The sequence below is a fragment of the Gopherus evgoodei genome, chromosome 1, assembly GCF_007399415.2.
Source record: "Gopherus evgoodei ecotype Sinaloan lineage chromosome 1, rGopEvg1_v1.p, whole genome shotgun sequence".
In the NCBI taxonomy this organism is placed as follows: Eukaryota; Metazoa; Chordata; order Testudines; family Testudinidae; genus Gopherus; species Gopherus evgoodei.
The window spans coordinates 265809283-265827276 of record NC_044322.1 but is presented as its reverse complement, the minus strand read 5'-3'; the positions used below and the strand labels follow the sequence as shown (position 1 = coordinate 265827276).

Genomic DNA, 17994 nt, shown 5'->3' with positions numbered 1-17994 from the left:
CAGGTCAGTATAACTGATTTGACTAGAGTTGGAACTGTCTGAGGGGAAAATTTAGCTTACATTTTTAACATACCAAGATTTCAATGCTCCAGTCTACACAGGTGAATGGGGAAAAATATCAATATTTGAATGTGCAATCCCTTTTACCTTTTTGTTTTAAAAATACTGACAAAAATTTAAAAGCCTACATTAATGCAATTAATGATTGATATTTTAAAAGCAAAGATTCAGAGTAATGATTCTTATAGGAACTCTAACTCTGATACACTGCACAGATATTTTGGCATAACAATTGACACTATACAGTGATATAAATACACTGAAAGAAACCAGAGTTACAATTGCTTTGGGGAGTACAACTTTGAATGTTCTGCATTATGTGTTATGTCTGTTGATGTTGCATTAACAGAGTTTTCTGCATTTTAAAAAATAGAGCAATCACAAGGACAGCTTAAGTCTAGCTTGATAAATTAGAGTTAGCATACAGCACAAGCTCAGCAAGGATATACTATCTGACAGCTGAGCTACAAATACTGCCTAAGATATTTTCCATAACATGTGCAATCTAGCATATTGCTGGCAGCTGCCAATACCATTATTTTTGAAGAGATTAAAAAATTGGAAAGCTTGGTGTTTAGGATGGAAGGATAAAAAGAGATACAAAAGCTGAACTTAGGACTTTCTTTTTCCAGTCCCTGGGTGAAATCACTGAAGTCAACTGGGGTTTTACCACTGACTTCAACAGGGCCAGGATTTCACCATCAACTAAACTATGAGGTAATTTAGTTGTTATTCATCTACCTGCCTGATCATTTGCAATTGTTCCACTATTCTTGGCCTTTTCCCAGGCTTGGTCTACCAAAAGATTTTGGACTGGTATCAGAACTTCAGTAAGGTGCATGACTTTTTTACCAAAATAGTTATATCTGTACAACCCCTACTGTGGATGCAATTAAACCAGCATAAAGGTGTCTAATACCTGTTCATTTCATTCCTTCTCCACACTAGCCAAGGGGTTGTATTGCTTTAACTATACCGGTATAGTTTAAAGCCATACAACTTTTGTGTGTAGACAAGTCTTGGAATATTATTCAGATTGAGAATGGTTTGGGGAGCATTCATCAAAATTAATGCACCACACACTACAATTCCAGCATGCATGGAAGGAAGGTGGGAATGCAATAAACCAAACTGACCCATGGGGCTTCGTAAGGGATTTCTCAATATTTAAGGATTTAAAAAAAAATTGTACTGAAAAGGGGACAGGAACCAAACAAGGACCTAGCAAGTTAATCAAGGCTGGCAAGGAAGAAACAAAGGCAACCAAGCAGTACATTGAGTTAATGCTTGCCCACAGAAGAAGGAGAGAAGAAATACTAGAGAGGAAGCACTGTAAGTTGATGAACAAAATTAATGAATGGTTCTAAAATGGCTGAGCTTCTGATCTGCCTTTTTCAATGAGTTGTTAATGAGGAAATAAATTCTATAGAGAGAGTTAGGGAGTAATGAGGACCTTGTCAATACAGCTGCGGATAAAAGGTGGGTAAGGGACTACTTAGGAAAAAGAAACATTGCACAATCTGCAAAGAGAGATACTGTGCCTCTCAGGTTCTTAAAGAACTACTATCAATAATTAAGGAATCATTAGAGACTTGAACAGGGATCACAGAAGCAAAACAGAAACGAACAGATCTTTTTATTTAAAAAAAAAAGAGAGAGAATTCCCCCCCCCCCAATAATTACGTTCTGAGCCATCTTTCGCCCATCTATATTTAATCCCTGGTAAAATAATGGAACAATTTGACCAAAATAATCAGCAAGCATCTACAGGAGGAACAATAAAACAACAGGTTTGATAGAGGACAACTCATATCAAGACAAATGTGATTAAAATTACAAAGGGACTGATTCTACCATCCTTACTCCACCAGTATTGTCTGTGCTTTCAATGGGACTACTTGTAAAGTACTACTCAGTTCACCCTTGTGAGAGGGTCAGCAAACGAGGTTTGATTCTCCACTCCATCCAAGCTCTGATTGGACAGAGTGGAGTGCGAGCCGCAGGCAGATGGCTGTGGCTCCCTGATTCAGAGGCATCCAGTATCAGCACAAGCTGGAGCTGCAGAGAAACAGCCCTAATCTATACCAGTGTAGGATTGGGTTTAGTGGAGTGCCATTCCAGCAAGCCTTTTCCCCTCCCCTTCCCATCCCACCCATGTCTCACCATGCAATACCCCAACACACCTCCTTCTCTCCCTTACATCAAGGGTGCAGGAAGAGCAGTGCCACTTCCAATAGATATCTGCCAGCAGCAAGCTCTCATTCAATGACCTTCTCTGGGCTCCTATGCAGCACAAAGTGGCCTTAGTGGGCCAGAGAATCTGGCCCAAGTCCTTTGCACCACTTAAATCCCACTTAAGACCTATATAAGGGTAACAGAATCAGAGGTGGCAGGCACAGAGTCATAGTACTGCCCATCCTCTGCCCACTTGCTTGACATGAAACTTCTGCTCTCCCTCACAAGTGCCTGAAGCCGTGGCAAGTCCACTCCATCCATGCAGATGGTGCAAAGGGCCTGACTCCCCTGATGGCCATGTAGGACCAGGCATGATCTACTCCTAAATAAACATAACTAAAATATGACAGACAAAGAGAGAAGTAGTATTGCCATTCATTTGCTTTTTTTTGTTATACGCAATGTATACAGTGATTAAATTAATTATACATACATTAAATACATGGCTTGCTGTCATTTGAAGGCCTTGCAAAAGAAACATACTTCTAGGAGGGATCTGAATGTAGAGAGAGCGAGTTAACTGGAAGTGAAATTTACCTATGTGCAGGCCTATGCACTAGTCAAGTCCCACTTAAGCCCATACTCAAAATAGGATGTGTGCGGTGTATCGGCTCTGTGGGGGCTGACTGGATGGGGTTCATTTCATTCAAAAAATGTATCCCTCTGCCTTCAAATTCACCATCGGTGGATCAGGAGAGGATGGGTGTTCTGTGAAGGGTGCACCCAGGGCCAGCGCTTCCATTAAGCAACCCTAGGCGGTTGCCTACAGCGCCAGGATTCAGGGGGGTGGCATTTTGTGCACTCCCCACAGGAGCTTCCGGTTCCACTCCCGTCACGCTGCCAAAGAAGGACCTTCTGTCAATGTGCCACGGAAAGCAGTAGCAGGCAATCGTGCAGGTCAATGACTGCCACTGTCGCCTGCGGCATTTCGGTGGAGTGTCCTTCTTTGGCAGCACGACGGGAGTGGATCTGGAAGCTCCCGCGCGACCCGTGGGGAGCGCAAAAGATACCGCCCCCCGAATTCTGCCTAAGGCACCAGAAACTCTGGCGCCGCTCCTGGGTGCACCATGACAGTCATAGGCTTAGCATGAAAGAAGGTGTGAAATTGAGAATGGGAAGGCATAAGGGGCACTTGGAGCATCAATAGGAAGAGTAGGATGAAATGAGAGTAGAGGTGGAGGAAGGAGGAGAAGAATTATGTAGAATGGAGCCTTCTGTGAGAGGATGGATGAAGTTTTTGAAGTGTATTCATACCTTTAACATATAATAAAGACAATTCCAATAAAATACAAGATGTTTAAGCAAAAATTGCATAATTAGGCACATGCATCACTTTTTATAGCTTATTTAATTGCATAGGCCACTCAAGACCAAGATGACAACTGCTATTGTACTACCAACCAACCAGCAAATTGATTGACCCAGTATTTCCAATTCCTTTCAAACATTCAAAAAATCATGAGGTTGGCCTAAAAATAATAAGACTGAAAAACAACAAATGTGGAGGTCTATTTATTAGTCTTCTGGTTTTCGAGCCCTTAGGATATACTCAGATCATATTTTCCAGCTTCTCTTCAAAATGAATGCTAGATACTTGCTTTTTTATTTAAACTAATAAACACTGAGGTTCTCATATAATCCCATGACTCCAAAAGCTGAGGTTTTACGAAAAAACCCCACCAAACCTCGGGAGACTCCTAATAAAACTGTGAGAGTTGGCAACACTCTTCCCCCCTCTACTTAATATAGTCTATTAAGATAAATATACTGCACTCATCTAGTTGAGTACAGAGAAATACTACATAAATACAATGGGCCAGATTTATTCAAAGGTAAAATCTGATCCTACATATCTAGATTATAAACTCTTTGGGGAAGGCACCATCTTTTTGGTATGTGTTTGTGAAGCACTTAGCACAATGGGGCTGGTGTCCTAGATGTTACCACAATACAAACAACAATCAAGACTACAACCCAGATTCTCTGCTACATGCAGCTTCTGCAGCAGAGGGAGCAGGAAGAGCCATGAGGGACCAGAGCTGCAGCTCCTTGAGTCCCTAGATCAGGGGTTGGCAACCTTTCAGAAGTGGTGTGCTGAGTCTTCATTTATTCACTCTAATGTAAGGTTCTGCATGCCAGTCATACATTTTAACGTTTTTAGAAGGTCTCTTTCTATAAGTCTATAATATATAACTAAACTATTGTTATATGTAAAGGAAATAAGGTTTTTTAAATGTTTAAGAAGCTTCATTTAAAATTAAATTAAAATGCAGAGCCCCCCGGACCAGTGGCCTTGAGCTGGGCAGTGTGAGTGCCACTGAAAATCAGCTCACCTGCCACCTTTGGCACGCGTGTCATAGGTTGCCTACCCCTGCCCTAGATTGTTCAATGCCAATACCTGTGTATTTTAGAGAAGCCTAAGAGTTTCTCTAAACTGAGCAGCCAGTATAGCTTCCAAGAGGCCAACTATAAGATGAGCATGGCTAGAGCACAATGCACTCTGGCCACATCATCTTCCTATTCGTCTCTGCACTCAGCATGACAGGATGGGAAGAGAGTGGCATTGGCTTCATGACACCTGAGGACTCCACCATGCCAGGGAAATTTTCCTATGTCCAGATCCACTCAGTTTCTGGCTCCTTTGCCCCACCAGAGTGACAACAAAGGGGCCAGAGAAGAGGCAGAAAATCTAGCCCTACGTTTTCTTCTTTTTATTGTTTGCCAACATAAAAGCAATTGAACAGCATTAGAAGAAGAAAGAATCTGGAACATAGATAAATTAAAGCACAAGAATTAGGACTGTTAAATACAAAAACCTCATGTTTTAACAATTCTATTCCCTCAGAAGTCATAAAAACACATAATGAAAGCTGAACATACTAGAGATAAGTCACCAGCCATAAAGAGTGACTGCACAATAAGGAATACCACTGGTATTCTTCAGTGGCAAATTAAAAGGGAAGCTTTTCAAAGCACTAAATAGACGTCAGCTTAACCAATCTCTTCTGTGGGGCAGCACAAGATGGTTATATACAGTTGACACAGTATGTTATAGAACACACTTCAGTGCAAAATACTTGGGCATATGTTTTACTCTGTCTCACTTCCACTTGTGTTTTCTGGTACTAACTACTAAAACATGTTTGATTAGGCAATAGAAGGAATCTCTGCTCTTTCCAAAATTAACCACAAGCTTCTGACAACACCACAGAGTACTTACTCTGGCTCTAACCACAGTTGCTAAATGGGCCTTGCAAAGAAAGATAGTTTGCCAGAGTATTAAAAATACAAAATTGCCTTGGGTTTTATGTAATATTTATTTGAACTGCTAAATATATTATATATATATAGCAGATCATTTTAGAAAAGGGAAAAAAACATGAAAACAAATTTTAAAAGAGAATTGTTCAAACATTCTGTCCTTTTGCATTTAACACTGAGAAGTCTTTAGAAATCATAGAAAACTGGGGCTTGATCCTGCAGTTCTTATTCACATGGGTACTCCCACTGAAATCAGTGGTATTACTCATCTCAGAAAGGTCTGTAGAATCAGGCCCTTTTATAATGGTAGGGAGATTCTTTAACTCTGTTCACTATAATACCTTTCTATGCAGTATTGCTAACCCCAACCATTCAAAATGCATGTTAGCCCCCCTCTCCTGACCTCCCAAAAAATCATAAGACTGGCTGAAAAATCCTGAGATTTTAAAAAATAAGTGTAGAGTTCTTTTTATTTCACTTCTGATTTTTTAGCATCTGGGGTCACATCTTCCAGCTCTTCTCTACAACCATGAGTGTTAGAATTTTACTTTTTCTTTATACTATAACTGAAAGTTGAAATTCTCATGACTTCAGGAGCTGGGGATGTAAGAAAAACACCAAATATCTCAGAGCTTATAACAGGTCAAGAGTTGGCAACACTGAAAGTGGTCCCTGTTTAAATTTCTTGCATAGTCAAGAAAAATGACCTAAGATTCCTCACTCCGCCCCACAGTTTAATCAAGGTACTATGGGTGAAATGCTGGTTCCGCTAAAGTCAGTGGCCTAAGTCCCATTGACTTCAGTAGGCCCAGAATTTCCACCTTATGCTGTTTTGTATAAATGAATACCAGATAGTTTCAGTCAGGACAGCATATCGCACATCCTTGGCCTTTTTTGGCCACATTTTCAAATTTGTTCTGCCGTACACAAACTCTATATTTTAATGTCCAATCAAGTAATTAGATGTGCAATTGTCCATTTGTGTGTGCAAATGAGAGTTTCCCACATACATACTTTGAAATGCAATTGTGGAGGCCAGCCTGAAACTTTGGCTTAGCTGGCATGGTGGCAAGACCTACAGAAGTTAAGAAAATGTTAATAATTTGCACGTTCAGGCACTTTACAAACATTAATTAATCCTCAAGTGACCCGTATGAGGTAGGTATAGATGAGGAAACTAAAGCAAGGAAGTTTCATGATTTGCCTAAGGCCACAAAAGGAGTCAGAGCTGGGACTTACAACTCAGGCATTTCTGGTTCCTCAACAATAGAGAATACTCCTTTCTTAATTGCACAATTGTTTCATTTAAATTTTGCAGTGAAATGATCTAGAGTTTACAGCAGTGTTTCCTTCTCCCCAGCTTATTAGGACACTGAGTTGACATCTAGCCTGTCATTCTCTTTCTACTTTTGTTTCCTCTAGTTTTCATCAAAAGTTGTATTAAAAGCAATATGACCAGCATCTCCATCCTCCCAAAAATCATGCGTCACCTACCAGCCTGGAGAACGGAAGCCCCAAGGTTACTCCTGAATGCAAGTATAAGTCATGCCTGTGCAATCAGTATAGCTGTTGCACAATCTGTTTAACAGCCTGTCCTTTATATACAACATTCTGTTCATTCTCCACTTTCCAAATTACCGTTGTCGAATCCCATTGATTTGTAGAAAAACACATTTAAACCCAAACCTGTTAGGTAGAAATAGAACCTCTAATTTTCCTTTCCAAAATACAGAACAGCCAAGAGACACAGAAAGAAAAAGGAAATCTCTACAAAATACACATCTGGAACCAATCTGCTGTATGTTGCCACTGGTTGTCACTTCTGATATATACTGGGTCAGCAATGGAGCACTTCATTGCAGGAGAAATTTATTTTAAGGTGATCCTAACCAAAACGGACTGCACTGAAACATATTTGGCATAGCCTGTAATTATCAATTAGCTGGCAATGCTGATTAATAAGATATCTTTATAAATATATTAAATATTGCAAATAAGATCTTACCTTTCAATCTGCAGCGTAACTTTTGAAGGCTCAACATTAGGGTTTTCCCATTCCATCTGTGGACAATGCATAAAGTAACAGAGAGTATACAAAGCCTCGGGTTCCCAGTATAGCGATCCCTGCTTGTGGTGCATTGGAGTGCCGTTGCCATGTTGCTTTGAGTTGAGTGGCTGGAGGTGATGCATTGCTCGAGACACCAGATCACCTGAGAAGGAAAAATTTGATTACTACTAAAACTGTAATTTTTATTTCTCCTTCTCTAATCCACTTTACTTCTCCCCCGGTAGTTTTCAAACAAAAGGATATGGCAAACTCTTTTTGCTTTCCAGTTAAAATATCATGAACAGAAAAGTGACAGAACAGGTGTGTGTTCATTATTCATTTTCAACATCAAGTTAGTTTGGCTGCTACAGTAGTTCATCTGCTGAGGAAATTTATACACTATGGTGATGTATATGGGTTGCAGACAAGACCACAAGGGCCTAGGGGAGAATTCTTCTGGGGAAGGCACTTCAATTACCAAAAGCAACCCTATACTGGCCCCCTCACAAGTCCTGGTGCAGAGGGCATGGTCATAGTCAATGGCAGCCCTGAAAACCTGCCATAATCCCAGGGCTGTATACATTTATGGTGGAGGCTATTTAGGGCCCCAGAGCAGAGCAAAATCTCAAGGGCACAAACCTACCTTTGTCCCTTCTCCAAGGGCTGTTCTTTCATTAGTTACCCACACAAAGTAACACTGAAATCCAATTATTGATGGAGCATAAGATGGCAACCAAAATGCACAGAGAACAACATGAGTGCATGTTCAGGGAAATTTTGGACACAGACATTGTGGCAAAGCCCTGCTTTTACAAAACAATCCATATCATCTTTAAAAGAGGGAAAGGGCTTTACACCACCACTGGAAAAGCAAAACAAAAACAGAAAAACACCCTTCCAGACCTTCCCACAATTCTAGAATCACACATTTTAAAACCAGCATTTGGCCACATCATTCTGTGTATATCACTCTCCCTGACCACAAGCGTGGACTTCATTGCTGTACGGCATGTAGAGCATCAACAACATGTTTAAATATTCACTCTCTTACAGAAAATGTGGAACCCCATTCAGTGTATATTAAAAGTTCAGGGACAGGTGTCCTCATCAATTTGAAAGCTGTCATTGCTAGCTTTCAACTGGTACTAAAAATGATAATATTAGACACGGAGCTTATGTCACACCCTAATAGAAAAACACAGATTCAGAATCAGATGGCTTATTTTGGTATTGTGAAAAGGAATCAGATGCATTCCGACGTGTTGCTCCTGGCAAACAATACGTTCCAGTGCACAGTATTTGTTTTCCTTTTTACAGAACACATACGGCCAAATTCCAACCTCAGTTCCAGAGGCGTAACTCCCATTAACTTCAGTGGGAATTGTGTCTGTGTAACAGAGCAGAGTAGGGCCCCAAGGCTCTGACAGACAATGGTTAAAATCGTATTAGAAATGTTTAACAGAAATATAACATGTGCACCTGGACTAGGCCTTAAAAGATGTTAGCAAAAGAGAATACTGTGCAGTAGAATCACTCAAGCAATTTAGGGATCTAGAGAACAGAATATTTCCCATTAGCAGGCTTTCACTGTTTCTCTATGACTGTGTGGCTCTTTAAGTTTCTTCTGACAAGATATGGAAAATAAATTATGATATGCAGAAAGTGATCTGATCTGCTTACTTCATTGACTAGCAGATAGACAAGCAGGCTCAAAGGAAATCTAGAAATGAAGTCCCTCTCCAAACAGTATACTGATATTAATTAAGTCTCACAACTCCTCTGTGAGGTAGGTAAATTTTATAGCATTTTTTTGGGTAGTGACCTCTGACTTGAAGGCAAAAAATCAGCTTTGGCTGTAACTCTGTTTTCACATGCTCAGATCATTCCGGAAAGTCTTCTTTTGGAATGAAATGTTTTCAAAATTGGTCTCTGTTCAAAAGGGCTTTTTTTTTTTTTTAAATGAAAGTCTGAGCAAAATCCCTTCAGTTGTTTTTGAGTTCTACAGCAGAGAGAAAAAATGGTTTAAAAATTATTGTCACACTTTGTCCCCCATGCAGAAGACTCAAATAATTGCTGAACACTGAAACTTGGAAAGAAATACTCACTGAGGTGTGAATATATGACCAAGTTTGGGATGGGGTAGGGGGAAGGGGAAAGGCTGGATAAAAAATTTACAAGCAAATTAAAAAGATCAGTGGGGATCTATTAAGATTTTTTGCCCACTGAAGTTTCACCCCTTTTATGACATTAGAATGCACCACCTCTGAACAGCCTAGACTGGTACAGACTGCTGCTGCGGCTGAGATAATTTGCACAAGGGAGGATATAAATGTTTCACTGAAAAATGCACAGCACAATCCTCCAAAAAACACAGTCGTAAAACCAGGAACAGAAGAAAACTGCTGGCACGAAAAAATTGCAGAGTCCATGATTTTAGGGTTTTGACAATTTTTGCTGCACTCTGCAATATTCTTCTGATTCAAAGCTTTCATTTAAAAATAGTTTCTGTTTTTTCCCACTGCTACAACATTGTCATTATTGGACATAAGGGTATGTCTACACTACGGTGTTGGTGTCACTAGGCATAACCCTAGGTAACTCGGGTGGGTGGAAGACCACGAGTGTCGATGAAGCCCTCCTGCACTAGGCCTCAATGAACCAATGTTCCTCCATGTTGAACTTTAATTGACCTAGAATGCCAGCAGCTGCGAAACTGTGGTGTAAGCAGTAAGCTATCAGGGGCAGCACAGCCCAAATTAGTTTAAAGCAGTAGTGATAAGGCCTGTACACCTTTAGCAGAAGGACAAGATAACTTGCAGAAGGAAAACTTACTAACGAGCTGCCGTGGTCAAGATTACTTAATGCATCTGCGCTTTGAAACTTATAAAAAACTTATAAAAAGGGAAAAGCCGCTTGTGTAGGGGTGCATGATTAGAGGCGTTCGTCTCCTTGCACTGCTTTGAGATCTCAATAAACTTTGCTTGCTTCTCCACCCAGATGTGTGTTCATTGGCGCTACGCACTCTGGGCAATGAACCACTGTTGCTTGCCTCGGGCACCCTCTGTGTCGGCAACAACGGGATTATTCCGATTTTACAGAAACTGGTTTTGTAAAACAGAGTGTATAAAGTCGAGTGCACGCGGCCACACTAAGCACATTAATTCGGTGGTGTGCGTCCATGTACCGAGGCTAGCGTCAATTTTTGGAGCGTTGCACTGTGGGTAGCTATCCCGTAGCTATCCCATAGTTCCCGCAGTCTCCCCCGCCCATTGGAATTCTGAGTTGAGACCCCAATGCATAATGGTGCAAAAACAGTGTCACGGGTGATTCTGGGTAAATGTCGTCACTCATTCCTTCCTCCGTGAAAGCAACAGCAGACAATCATTTCGCACCCTTTTTCCCTGGATTGCCCTGGCAGATGCCATAGCACGGCAACCATGGAGCCCGTTCAGCTTTTTTTTACTGACACTGTCTGTCTACTGGACGTTGCCAACAGACGCGGTACTGCAGTGCTACACAGCAGCATTCATTTGCCTTTGCAAGATAGCAGAGATGGTTATCAGTCGTTCTGTACCGTCTGCTGTGCCATTGTAAATTGGCGATGAGATGACAGTTATCAGAAGTTCTGTACCGTTTGCTGCTGTCATGGGTGCCCCTGGCTGAGGTCGGCCGGGGACGCAAAGACAAAAATGGGAATGACTCCCGGGTCATTCCTTTATGGGTATCTAAAAATAGAGTCAGTCTTGCCTAGAATATGGTGCAAGCGTACTACAGGACCAGTGTACCAGAGAACCAGAGAGCACAGCCGCTCCGTGTCAGATCCCGCAGAAATGATGAGCTGCATGCCATTCTAGGGGGTGCCCCTGCAACAACCCCACCCGTTGCTTCCCTGCTCCCCCAACCCTCCTGGCTACCGTTGCAGTGTCCCCCCATTTGTGTGATGAAGTAATAAAGAATGCAGGAATAAGAAACAATGACTTGTTAGTGAGATAACATGAGGGGGAGGAAGCCTCCAGCTGCTATGATAGTCCAGGCAGGACATTAAACAGTGCAGGGGAGAGGAGCCCAGCATCCCGCTGCTATGATAGTCCAGGCAGTACAGAATCTTTTCTTTACACATGAAAGGGAGGGGGCTGATGGAGCTCAGCCCCCAGTTGCTATGATGAAGACGGTTACCAGCCATTCTGTACCATCTACTGGGAATGACCGGGAGTCAATCCTATTTCTACCCAGGTGCCCCCAGCCGATCTCACCTGAGACCAGCCAGGAGCACTCACGGGATGATGACAAGGACTGCTACCAGTCTTTTTGTACGATACCATCTGCCACTGGGGAAGGGGAGGGAGAGGATGCTGCTGTTCACTGCCGCTGCACCGTGTCTACCAGCAGCATGCAGTAGACATACGGAGACATTGAAAAAAGTCAAGAAATGATTTTTTTCCCTTTTCTTTCATGGAGGGGAGGGGAGTAAATTAACGAGCTATATCCTGAACCTCCTCGGACAGTGTGTTTGACCCTACAGGCATTGGGAGCTCAGCCAAGAATGCAAATACTTTTCGGAGACTGCTGGGGACTGTGGGATAGCTGGAGTCCTCAGCACCCCCTCCCTCCCTCCATGAGCATCCATTTGATTCTTTGGCTTTCCGTTACGCTTGTCACGCAGCACTGTGCTGTGGACTCTATCATAGCCTGGAGAATTTTTTTAAATGCTTAGGCAGTTCGTCTTCTGTAACGGAGCTCTGATAGAACAGATTTGTCTCCCCATACAGCAGTTAGATCCAGTATCTCCCGCATGGTCCATGCTGGAGCTCTTTTTGGATTTGGGACTGCATCGCTACCCGTGCTGATCAGAGCTCCACGCTGAGCAAGCAGGAAATGAAATTCAAAAGTTTGCGGGGCTTTTCCTGTCTACCTGGCCACTGCATCCGAGTTCAGATTGCTGTCCAGAGCGGTCACAATGGTGCACTGTGGGATACCGCCCGGAGGCCAATATCATCGATTAGTGGCCACACTAACCCTAATCCGATATGGTAATACCGATTTCAGCGCTACTCCTCTCGTTGGGGAGGAGTATAGAAACCGGTTTAAAGAGCCCTTTATATCGATATAAAGGGCCTCGTTGTGTGGACGGGTGCAGCGTTAAATTGGTTTAATGCTGCTAAAATCGGTTTAAACGCATAGTGTAGACCAGGCCTAACCCTGAAGCTCTTACATAATTCCCCCTGAAGTCAAGAAATAGTGTGTGTGAAAGGGCTGCAGGATCAGGTCCACAAGGAAAGAGACGTGCTTCTGAATAGATCATCCAGCTTTACATAAAATTTATCTACAAGCAAATAGCAACAGCAGTAAATTTTGGAACTCACCCTGCCCTCATTCCCTTCACCTACAGGAGATGTAAGTTTCAAAGTCTGAGACCAATTTAAATGGTATCAATATTACCGAGTGTCAAATTAATTTTCCTCCTCTTAAAAAAAAAAAAAAATCCTGTTGAGGGCCACATTCAGGTTTAAGAATTAAAATCAGAACAACATCAGAAAAAGAAAGAGCTTAAGCCAAATTCTGTCCTCATTTAGGTCCCGAACCAGCACTTATGTATGTGCTTAATTTAAGGACTTGATTAGTCCTATTAAAGAGGATCAGGGCTTTATATATCATACAACTCCACTGACTTCAATTGGGTTGAATGATAAATAAAGCAGGACAGAATTTAGCAGAAGATTCAGACAGCAACATTAATTCATCCGCGTTGCACATCCTGCACTTTAAAGGCTATATATTTTATGACATATTCAGCACCAGATACTGAAAGATGGGAAAAAAACAAATTAGAAGATACAACATTACAACACAGCCAGTTAATGTTGCTGAAGTAACTTAAGGTGAAATCCTGGCTCCATTGAAGTCAATGGCAAAACTCCTATTGATTTCAATGGGGCTAGGATTTCACCTTTGGCTTCAGCATTTCCTATCTTCCATTTTATAAAATATATAAAAACACAACTTTAATGCTGAATTAATCTAGTTTTGTGTATTTAATTATGATTCAGTCATATTATACCAAGTACATGTTGGACTCAGACTTGTTCTTCCCTTTCCTACCTGGTAAATATTTGGGCATATTAATAATAATTAAAATATTGATTCATCTATTGTGAAATTTAATTGATTGTTGCTTGTAAAGAACTGAGATCTTCAGGTGGAAGGCAATATGTAAATGCAAAATATTTTAATGAGATGCAATGGTGCCTAATGGATAGAGCACCAGCCCAAGAGTCTGGAGCCCTGGGTTCTGTTCCTGGCTCTGCTACTGCCCTGTTGTATGACCTGGGGCAAGTCACTTTACTTCCCTGTGCCGCTGCTTCCCTGCCCAACCACATCTACTTAGGTTGTAAATTCTTCAGGATGGAGACTGTTGCTTACTATGTGCATGTCTAGAGCCCAGAAGTGCTGACTTTCCACTTTCTCTGGGCGTGCTTGACCCCCACCCTGCCTCTTCCTATCCCCTCCTGAGTGCCCTGTTGTCGCTTTGCCCCTCCTCCCCAGCACCTCATGGATGCCGCTGAACAGCTGATAGCAGCAGGCAGGAGGCGCTGGGAGGGAAGGGGAAGGCGCTGATTGGCAGTGCCATTGGCGGGTGGGAGGTGCTGATCGGTGGGGTTGCTGGTGGGTGGTGAAAACCCACTTATTTTTTTCCTGTGGGTGCTCCAGCCCGAGAGCACTCATGGAGTCAGCACCTATGCTAGAGCCTAGCACAGTGGGGCACCAGTCTTGGCTGGAGCATCTGTATGTTATTGTAATACAAATAATGAATACAACTACTATTAAATTATTATTGCTTTTATAATGAAGCATTAAATAGAAAGTAATAATTTGTCAGTATTGTATATACCTCTTAGAGTACTGCTTTGGGTGCTACATTTTCTTCTTCTTTTATGTTTTCTTCCAGCAATAGATACATACATAAAAATAGAGTAGTGATTTTAGGCCCTGATCCTGGCCACTTCCTCTGCATGAGCAGGCCCACTAGCCTTCCCCTGAAGTCCCTGGCAGTCCGTGCAGGCACATATGTCCGCCCACACAAAGCCAGTTGCAGGATGGGACCTGTCATCCTGTTCCCAATGGACAAGTTTGCATATCACTATCACAACAGGCTTACTTGGCCTGAGTCTCAGCAGAGCTGTTCAGGATTCAATCAGCCAGAGAGTGAGAAATATTCTCCACTCCCCGAAGTGCTCCTTTTAGGGGCTGGTCTATAGTACAAATTGTGTTGTGGCTGAACACGGTTGTGCAGAACTGAGTTAGCAAACATGATGGCTACCCTAACTTTGCAGTCAAGTATAGACCAGGATGAATCACATGTATCATTGTGTCAGCTATCTCCATTCTTCACAACCACGTTCAGTGGCGGTAACGATTTGGAACGGAGAGTAGCTCTATCGCAGTGGCACCGGCTCTTGCAATTTTATCCTTCTCGTGATAACTGGTGTTTCATGGAGAGCTCCAGCTCTTGCAGACAATGATTATGTGAATATCTCAGATTTCATTTAACAAAAAAAGTAAGTTTCCACTCCTCATAATTGCAGAGAAAAGCTGGAAAACGTGACCCAAGTGCACGCAAGAAATCTCAATTTTTAAGCCAATCTCATGATTTTTAGGGGCCTGACTCATGATTTTTGAACATTTGGCATCTGTGCCAGCGAAAAGTATACTGCAGTGTGATGGAGTTTGTACTGCAGCTATCAGTGCTCTGCTCTTTCTGGGTATGTCTACCATGCAGCTGGCAGCATGCCTCCCAGCCCAGGTAGATGGATTCATCATGTTAGATGGCCTTGAGCTAGTGCACTAAAAATAGCAGTGTAAATGTCCTGGCTCCAGTGTAAACTCAGGCTAGCCACCCAAGCTCAGACCAGGGGTCAGGTGGGCTTGAAAGCCCAAGCTGCCACCCAAGCCACTATGGTCACACTGCTATTTTTAGTGTATTAGCTCAAGCCCATCTAGCTTGAGTCTATCTACCCGGCTGGGAGGTTCACTTCCACCTGCAGTGTATTCAAACCCTCTGTGGCTAAACAGAGGGCTTCAGTCTCTGGGGCTGTCCATCTGGCCCCTTTCATGAGCTCTAGAGTCAAACACACCCAATTTAAAAATTAAAATAGATTATGTAATGTCACAGGATGGGGGACAGTCCTGGTAAATGGCAATGCTGAATATTTAAAGGACATTGTCACTGACTTTAGTCCAGAGATCTGATGTGACAGGGAAAGTGAAGCAGCTCCCACGTATATGCTGGTGATGTTGCAGACTAGTGAACACAGCTGGACCATGTGAGCTATCTATAAAGCATGCAGATAAAGCGTTTCTTTCTTTTTCCCCCCTGTTACTGGTTTAGCAAAAGTTATTTTATATCTCAAATAAAAATATTTTAAACCAAAAAGAGGAAAGAAAAGAAGGCACTGGCCTGATCTCCCTAACCCCCTCAAGCTCCATGCAGGATTCTATGATGGTTATGACTAGTCCTGATCCTGAAAAGCATCAGTGCGACTAGTCACATGAGTGAAGTTGTTCAACTGTGTAAGTGTTTGCATGAGCAGCCCCCCTCAGTGCATATGATGTGCCTGATCCTGCCAAGGCAGAGTGTAGTGCTCTGTGATAGGGGGCTTGGAGGGCCACATGGCCCAGTGGTTAACGCACCCAACTCTCAACCCCTTACCTCTTTGTCAGTGCAGCTGAAGTGACTGTTCCTGACCTTAAGCCAGGAATCTTCAGCTTTTCACCCACATCTGGGCCTTGGCCCTTAAAGGGCTGTGGTAAAGGAACCCGGTCTTCCCTCCCCACTGAGACCCAGCCCAGAGCCCTGTGGAAAGCAACACAAGCAGGGTCCTCCCTGTAGGAAATCCAAGTTTGCTTCCCTGGACTACTTCCTACCAATAGGTCCCTTCAGGGTATGGGCTTTATAGTCCAACCAGTCAGTCTCTAAATGAAAAAAAATAGTGCAAAGGAGCTGGGCCCTGCAGGACCTGCAGGTTCTCAAAGGGGGAGTGGGTGGTTGGAGAAGGCTCTGCCTCCTTTGCCTGGGCTCCTGAGCTCCTTTTAACCCGCTCCTTCAGTCAGAGCATGCTCAGCAGGCCCGGAGGGACAGGGCTACTTGAGCCCAGTATTGCCTTTTAACCTCTTTGGGCCCACGGTGGGGTTTGTATACCCCATCACATGCTCACTACTGTGAGCAGTTCTCAATATTGCCAGACCCAGGCATCACAAAATCAAGAGACAGATGCCAAAAATATCAGGAGATTGTTAAAAAGGTTATTGTTTTTAAGCCAATTAATTGTAAACCACACAGGGTTTGTTTGTTTGTTTGTTTTGTCTGCTGTCTTATTTTCAAGCCTTTGGAAGCCGCCCAGCCCAGACTTGTGTGTGATCATTTCAGTGTCAGAATTTCATCATATGGGTACACACAGAAATGCCAGCCTGCCCCTTAACGCTTGGAGGGCGGACTCCATTTCCTCCCTTTCCTAACCCGTGGGGTGTAGGAACTATCCCTCTCCCCTATTATTATCATGCCTCCCTCCCCATTCTTCCGGCCCCTGTTCTCTCCCTCTTCGGACGTCCCCCACCCAGTCTCCCCCACTGTGGCCAGCTTGAATTCAGACCTGCTGGAAGTATTGGGAGACATTATCCATTTTAAGGAAGAGCAAAACATGGGGCTATGGATAGGGGTGTCATTTCTCACGCCCAGAAACCCCATCAGATTGGTAGGGGGAAACGTTTATACAAAGTGTTCAGCTAATATTTCAAACAATGAAAAGTAAAATGGAATTTTAAACTATACAAATGCTTTAAAATGAAACAACAACAATAATAAACCTATGGTAGGCAGAAACCAGGCAAGTACTTTGGAGGAGGAAGTAGATTCCTGTTTATAACTGAGAATGTTCTTACATGTAAATACCCAAAGGTGTAAGAGAAACTGTTAGAGGAAGTACTTGGATTTTGCACATCCTAGTCATATAATAAATTCCACTGCTGCCTTGAATCCCAGGTGTATTTTTCTTGCTCCTCCTGCCTGTTGGAACCCTCATCCTATCAACACTAAACATTACTTTTGTAAGAACCATCAGTTCTCAGTGGACCCATTCCAACTTCAGCTGTTAGCTCCTGCTTCCGTCATGCTCTTTATAATCACTGCCATCACCAGCTACTCTTGTCACTAGACCTATCTTTAGGGTAACCAACTATACAAATTATGGGGACCAAAGTCAACATGATCCCTACATTACCAGATAAAACGGTGGATGCAAATCAGGCCATGAGATACCCCTTACCTCTTCTTGGGTTCTTGCTGCCAGGAGGGTGAAGGTATTGCAGTGAGTTATTTCCTGTCTCCTGATCCCACT

General features: G+C 42.7%; 1 protein-coding gene across 1 annotated transcript in view; it reads right to left on the bottom strand.

Annotated features, from left to right (window-relative positions):
- The window catches only part of BTBD11 (BTB domain containing 11), a 331313-nt gene that overhangs the window by 87162 nt on the left and 226157 nt on the right, over positions 1-17994 (bottom strand). Inside the window, 1 exon segment of the mRNA XM_030545135.1 lies at positions 7562-7766. Within this exon segment, the coding sequence (XP_030400995.1) occupies positions 7562-7766 (205 nt within the window).